The sequence below is a fragment of the Pinus tabuliformis genome, chromosome 4_2, assembly GCF_031772625.1.
Source record: "Pinus tabuliformis cultivar Carrire ecotype Pingquan chromosome 4_2, CPIR1, whole genome shotgun sequence".
In the NCBI taxonomy this organism is placed as follows: Eukaryota; Viridiplantae; Streptophyta; class Pinopsida; order Pinales; family Pinaceae; genus Pinus; species Pinus tabuliformis.
The window spans coordinates 718,549,301-718,556,403 of NC_142304.1; the positions used below are offsets into that span (position 1 = coordinate 718,549,301).

The 7,103-nt window shown below is 41.5% G+C and overlaps 1 protein-coding gene across 1 annotated transcript; it reads right to left on the reverse strand.

Moving 5' to 3' along the window:
• Window positions 1-1,916: 1,916 nt before the first annotated feature.
• LOC149171569 (uncharacterized) lies at window positions 1,917-6,041 on the reverse strand. The gene is made up of 4 exons (XM_089426021.1): window positions 5,512-6,041; window positions 4,571-5,409; window positions 4,321-4,391; window positions 1,917-3,722 (listed from the first exon to the last, which is right to left on the reverse strand). The coding sequence occupies exons 1-4, from the start codon at window positions 6,039-6,041 to the stop codon at window positions 1,917-1,919; spliced, it is 3,246 nt and encodes a 1,081-aa protein (XP_089282147.1).
• Window positions 6,042-7,103: the final 1,062 nt, after the last annotated feature.

Consider the following 7,103-nt stretch of genomic DNA (forward strand, 5'->3'; position numbering starts at 1 on the left):
ATCCTCTGATTAATGGAGCGACCGGTCTCACCAATATAAGGGGTCCCACAGGAGCAGGGGATAATATAAACCCCTTTCATATCTTTGGGGTCAATAGGATCCTTAACTGATCTGAGGGACGAACGAATGGTGCTAAGGGGCCTAAAGGTCACGGGGACCCTATGCATCCTGAGAATCCTTGCAACCTTATCAGCGGTCCCCTGAACGTAAGGAAGATGGACACCTGGAATCCGTTCCTTCGGTTCCCTTTTTGCCAGAGAATTCTTGGCGGCTTTACGGAAAGCCTTCTGACCCAAGTATCTACTATAACCATTCTCTACAAAGACATCAAGGAGATGGGATTTTTCTTTCTCAAAACTCTTATTATCCGAGATCCTTAGGGCTCGAATAGCAAGGGTATTGAGAACACCCATCTTTTGAGAACACCCAGCTCAAAAGATGGGTGTTCTCAATACCCTTGCTGCTCGGGCGCTAAGGATCTCGGATAATAAGAGTTTTGAGAAAGAAAAATCCCATCTCCTTGATGTCTTTGTTGAGAATGGTTATAGTAGATACTTGGGTCAGAAGGCTTTCCGTAAAGCCGCCAAGAATTCTCTGGCAAAAAGGGAACCGAAGGAACAGATTCCAGGTGTCCATCTTCCTTACGTTCAGGGGACCACTGATAAGGTTGCAAGGATTCTCAGGATGCATAGTGTCCCCGTGACCTTTAGGCCCCTTAGCACCATTCGTTCGTCCCTCAGATCAGTTAAGGATCCTATTGACCCCAAAGATATGAAAGGGGTTTATATTATCCCCTGCTCCTGTGGGACCCCTTATATTGGTGAGACCGGTCGCTCCATTAATCAGAGGATTAGTGAGCACGCTGCTGACCTTAAGCATAGAAGAGCTAAGTCTTCCGCTTTAGCTGAACATGTAGAAAAAACCAATCATCATGTTTGCATTGAGGAAGCTAGTGTTATCGCTAAGGTTTCGCATTTCCATCATCGGAAATTTAGGGAAGCTATTGAGATTGAAAAGAGACCCAACAATCTCAATAGAGATGATGGCTGGAAAATCAGTAGGTGTTGGGTCCCAGCACTCTCTTCTTAGTCGTTTTTCTTGTCTCTTATTTTTATTATTATTTATATTTTTTTTATTATTATTATTTATTAATCCATTACTATTATTTATTAAACAATTACTATTAAAAATGCAAATAAGAAACTATTAAACAATTACTTTATTAAACAGTTACTATTAAAAATACAAATAATAAACTATTACTAAATACTATTATATAATAAACGATTACTAAATACTATTATTTAGTAATCGTTTTTCTTGTCTCTTATTTTATTTTTATTGTTATTTATATTTTTATTATTATTATTTATTTATTTTATTATTTATTTATTTATTTTTAATAACTTAATTCTATTATTATTATTATTATGTATTTATTTATCTTTAATAACTTAATTCTATTATTGTTGTTGTTATTATTTTTATTTATTTATTATTTCCAACATTCTTTCATCTTAATAACCCATTTATATGTTTATTATAAGGAAAGGTCCGTTATTTTTTTTCTGAGGAAAAAATACCGCGCTTTTCTATTAATCAAGAAATAAAAAAGCTACAAAAGGAATGTGTAAACATTCAGCAGAGTTTTCTTTTGCCATAGAGATTTTTAAATCTCCTCAGTGGTGTCTTTTTTGCCAAATCTTTTAATCAAGAGACTTTGGAAGCTCTCCTGATCACGGCCTGTAACAGCCCTATCAAAAAATAATATTTCAAATCCTGTCGCATAGCATCTGGGCCTCCTTTTTAACAGGAAAACAGCCCAATACAAAAATCAAAATCAAGAGAAAAAACAACTGTCTCTCCTGCTTCAGGAGTATTTCATACATGTTCATACAAAAAAAGAGAAAAATAAACTAAGAGTATGGGGGAAGATCCGACACACGGATCTGTTCCTGAACTTGTTCTGTTATCCTCCAAGATCCCAGAATCTGCTGTAGACCTGCTTTAGAATATCGGTCGGCTTCTGCATTTTTATCCCTGTAAATATGAGCAATGGAGAAAATATTAAAGAGAGACTTTAATCTTTGGACTTCTTCTAACAGAGGCATCAGCATATAATTCCTGCATCTAAATTTCTCATTGACCCAGTTTACTACATTTGCAGAGTCTCCAAAAATCTGAACTGTGAGGATATTCCTATGTATGAGCCAGCAGAGGAGAAGTTTTAAGGCTGATAATTCAGCGAAATTATTTGTACCCATCCCAAGTCCTATTGAGGCTTTTAATGAGTGAGAGGGACTTAGATGGATTATAATTTCGGCTCCAGCAATATTGTTTTGAGCTGCCCCATCAAAGAAAGCCCAGGGAATGCCCTCTCTGATAACGAAATCCTTTCGCTGGTTTGAAGATTGAGAAACCTCCGGTTCAGGAATGCTAGCTAAAATGGCTGAGGCTTGAATAGCAATGACATTCACTGGGGTGACCTTTTCTTTAAAAATGCAACCATTCCGGGCAATCCAAATACCCCAACAGACAATAGGAGGGAGATTTCTCAAGTTTTTCTCAGGGTAATGGGTCCACCAATATTCCCAGGCAGCTGATAAATCATCCCCTTCCCATTTCCCAGAGATGTTCAGAAGTTTTTTTGTTTCTTCCCAAACTGTTTTAGTAAAAGGACAGCTCACAAAAAGGTGCGCGATAGATTCAGAATCATTTTTGCATAGAGGGCATCTACTCGGCCCCTGCTTGAAGCGAGCTTGAAGAATATCCCACGTGGGGATCTTGTTTTTTAAAGCGCACCAGAGAAAAATTCTAGCTTTTTTGGGGCATTTCAACTTGAAAAGAGGCTTAGCCCACCAAACCGGGGGATCCCACCCCTTTCTTTTCATCAGAAAATTATAGCCGGCCTTTGGGGAGTATCGACCTGTCTCTGCATGTGCCCAAACCAGTGAATCTGGGATGTCCTTTATCCTGACATTTGAGCGATTAAGTTCCTGAATGAAGCCCCGCCATTCATCTCTCCAAGGGTGATCCATGTCCAGATCTTCTGCCGATTTCCAAGCCTGTCCCCAAATGGACGACAACCCCATGTTTGCTATCTGATTTAAAGTTTTAATTCCTTTTGAATCAAGGTGCGGAATCAGACCAGGAGATAAAGCAAACAGTTCATTACACCCTACCCAAGGGTCCTTACCAATCTGCAGACTTTCACCGTTCCCCACTTGCCATGCTAGACCTTGTTCGATGATTTTGAAAGCTTCAGTAGTTGCCTTCCAGATGACCGAGCAATTTCTCCCTTTTTTGTTTGGACTCCTGATCCATTCTTCAAGGGGGACTGGATCAATGTATTTCCTTTTGACAACCCTAGTCCAAAGGTTCTCTGCTACTACAATTCGCCAACCTGATTTTGCCGCCAAGGATTGGAAAAAGTCCACGAGTTGCTTAACTCCCCATCCTCCCCACTCCTTTGGTCTAGTAATCTTGTCCCAAGCGACCCAGGAAAGCACTGAATCTTCCTTAGAACCAGACCACAAGAATCTGCTACAAATCTGCTTGATTTTATGAATAATCCCTTTGGGAATCCAAGTCAGCGCTGCCCAAAAGACAGGAATGGCTTGAAGAACTGAATTGACCAGTGTCAATCTACTGGCTCTTGATAACCACTTGAAACTCCAGTGCGATATCCTCTGTTCAATTTTTGCCACTAACCAATGCCAATCCTGTTTTCAGTATGAGGACGGTTTTAACCAAAACCCAAGGTACTTGAAAGGCCGATCCATATGGCAGGTTTCAAAAGGCAAGTAGGATGTTATTGCAGTTTCCTCTTGCCTGTTGAAGCCCTCCATAATAAAGTGTGACTTTCTGGGATTAATTTGAAGGCCTGTAGCTTTCAGAAACAGGTCAATGATATCTTTAAGAACTTTGACTTCGTTTAAATTCCCATTTAAAAATAACAATATATCATCAACAAACAGAAGATGAGATATGAAATGGTTTACAGCAACCTCCAAACCTGTGAGAAAACCTGATTGCTTTGCTTTTAATATCAGTCTACTGAGACCCTCAGCTGCCAGGAGGAAGAGCAGGGGGGAAAGGGGGCATCCTTGTCTCAGACCTCTCTGGCTTTTGAAAAAATGAGAGGCAGCCCCATTTATCAACACAACAAAACTAACATTTGTAATGCACCCCATTATCCAATTTATAAACTCCAATTTGAATCCAAGATGAGTCAATAATAATCTGAGATACGACCAGCTAATCCTGTCATAGGCTTTGGAAAGATCAATTTTTAACACTGCCCCTTTCTTCTTTGCTTGCCTGATGCTGTGGATGGTTTCCTGGGCTACTCCTATCGCTTCGTGAATTTGCCGACCGTCCAGGAACCCAAACTGCTCATTTGAGATACAAACAGATAAAATAGGCTTCAGGCGCACCGTAATGATCTTTGCTATTATCTTATAGATGGTGTTGCAAAGGGAGATGGGCCTGAAATCTTCAAAGGAATCAGGATTCTCAGTTTTAGGAATGAGTGCAATAAAAGTAGCATTGAATGGACTATAGATTTCACCTTTCTTTCTAGATTCCTCCACCACCTCAGCAAGCTCATCACCAATAAGATCAAAAAAATGGGAGAAGAGCTCTATAGTCCAGCCATCCGGCCCCGGACTTTTTTCCTTTGGCATTACTTTTATAATACACTCTACTTCCTCCTTATCCACTTCCCTATATAGCATTTCTGCTTCCTCCTCTTCCACAAATCTAGGGAAGGCTTGGGCTGTTCTGATATTTTTTGCTAAAGAGATCCCCCCAGGGTCAGAAAAGAGGGATTGAAAATGACTCTTCGCCAAAGAGGAAACCGCTTCAAAAGAAGACACCTCCCTACCTTCAGGATCTTTCATCTTCCATATGGTATTTGCATTTTTCCGTCCCTTTGCGTAATTATGAAAAAATTTTGTATTTTCATCCCCTGCTTTCAACCAAATGGCCCTACTTTTCAGCCTCCACTCCTCTTCTTTGTCCAGCAATATTTTTGCTCTGCTCTTTTCTAAAGCCAAATTTTTTTCTTTCGACTCCTGGGATACATAAGCATCCGCTTCCGGATCTTCCAGCAGACTAAGAGCCTCCTCAATTTTTACCAACTCCTCATTTTGTTTTCTTCTCCTTTCAAAAGCCCATTCGATGGTTGCTATCTTAAGCCTTTTTAAATTCTCCATAAAGTGGCCTCCTTTGTTAACCGGGGAATTTGGGCCCAGATGTCTCCAAGTGTTCCTGAAGAGCTGTTGATAAGATTCCTCCTGAAGCCAAGAGGCATTGAATTTGAAAGGAGTGGCCGGCTTAGCAGGGGGCTTTGAGAATTCAAGGAAAATGGGAAAATGATCTGAGTTTCCCCCGTCCCCCACCCATTGCCTGAACAATGGAATATATGCAGCCAGAGTTTCATTGATGAGGAAACGATCCAATCTCTTTGCAATTCTCCCTTCGCCCGTTCTTCTGTTCCTCCAGGTCTACTTAGCCTTTATAATATTAACATCAATCAATTTTGAATTCTGGAGAGCTTTTGAGAAAAAATCTATCAATGGATCTTCCCTCGCAGTGGGCCCCCAAGCTTCAGCCATCCCCAGAGAGAAGTTTAAATCACCCCCAATTATCAGGTTTTTATTGAGTAAAAGCTCTTTTGATAAAAAATCAGTCCAAAAAGGGACCCTGCCCTGACAAGGTCCATATACATTTATAAACAACAAAGGCTGGTCAAAATCAGCCGAGCGAACCTCCATACCAAGAGCTTGAGACGATCCCCAGCAGTTTTGAACCTTAAATCTTCCATCCTTAAAGCCTATGGCAAGACCTCCAGAATGACCAGAAGCATCGAGTGCAAAAAAAACCCAACCCGGGAATAGGGATTGCAAAATGGATTCAACATCAGTACTTTTGCCCAGGGTTTCCTGGAGAAAAACTAAATTCGGGTTATGGCGGAAGATGAGGTCTTTCAGAGCTAGTTTTTTGGGTTTACTAGCTAAACCCCTGCAATTCCAGGACATACAGATCATTTGATAACCGACTCAGGGGCTTTCGCTGCTCTAAGCGCCCCAGGAATCGACATTTGTTTCCCGTCAGCCACATCAAATTTTGCCTTAACTTGAGCCTTTGAAAAAAGAGATTTTCGACCTCTACCTTTCTTAGAGGTACCCTTAAATGTCTCAGGACTAAGACCACCCACCGATTCCAGGAGATCATTTGTGTAAGAGGGTCTCTTATGGTGGGATCTAAGGTTGTAATGACGAGCACCAGATGAGCTACCCATTCCCTGACTCTCCTTAGGAAGATCCTCACAGTTCAGATTTAAAGACAGGATAGCTTCTGATAGTGATTCTATGTTTTGTAGAGGATCATCTAAATTTGAGACCATAGGTACATCTGCCACAAGGCCATCATTAAAAGATTCAGAATTTACAGAGAACATTAATGGAGAGGACTGCATACCGGATGGGGGGTCCTCCGATGGGTCGACCAAAGCTGCGTCTGGAGCTTCCCGGTGTGGCTGAACTTCTGCTTCTCGATCCGGGATCTCCTCCTTCTGCGGCATGCCTTCTTCCGACTGGGGTATAGGGACTTCATTCTGATGATCAACCGCCACGCTGTCAGCCTTCTTCTGTGTTTCGGGATATCCCATCAGATCCTCCCATTCCTCTGCCTTTTGCTGTGCCCTCCTTCTTCTTTTCCCCAATGGGCAATCCCTCGCTAAGTGTCCGTATTCATGACAGCAGTGGCATCTGAAGGGAAAGAGTTCATAATCTAATATCTGCTCGTAAACATAGTCCCTATACTGCAGCGTAAACGATTCAGCAAGTCCTTCCGTCGGATTAAGCCTTACTAGAATCCTTGCGACCGCTCTTTCATAGGTATGCAAGTAAGATCTATCAACATCCAGGAATGTGCCCAAATGGTTCCCAATTGACTTGAAGACTGAGTCCACCCATAAGAACGGAGGGAGGTTTGGTGCCCTAACCCATACGGGAATTTCGTCAACCTTCTCCTTCGAAGCATCGAACAGGGGAGTCCATCTTTTAAAGAAGACGGGTCTGCTCCCGAACGCCCAATTT

Excerpts from the sequence above, each read along its gene's own strand:
- LOC149171569 (XM_089426021.1), bottom strand. The coding sequence starts at position 6,041 with ATGTCCTGGAATTGCAGGGGTTTAGCTAGTAAACCCAAAAAACTAGCT. Across the intron at positions 5,410-5,511 it reads GTTAATATTATAAAGGCTAA|GCAATGGGTGGGGGACGGGG; the intron begins GTAGACCTGGAG and ends TCCATTGTTCAG. Across the intron at positions 4,392-4,570 it reads GGAGGAATCTAGAAAGAAAG|TTTGGGTTCCTGGACGGTCG; the intron begins GTGAAATCTATA and ends TCAAATGAGCAG.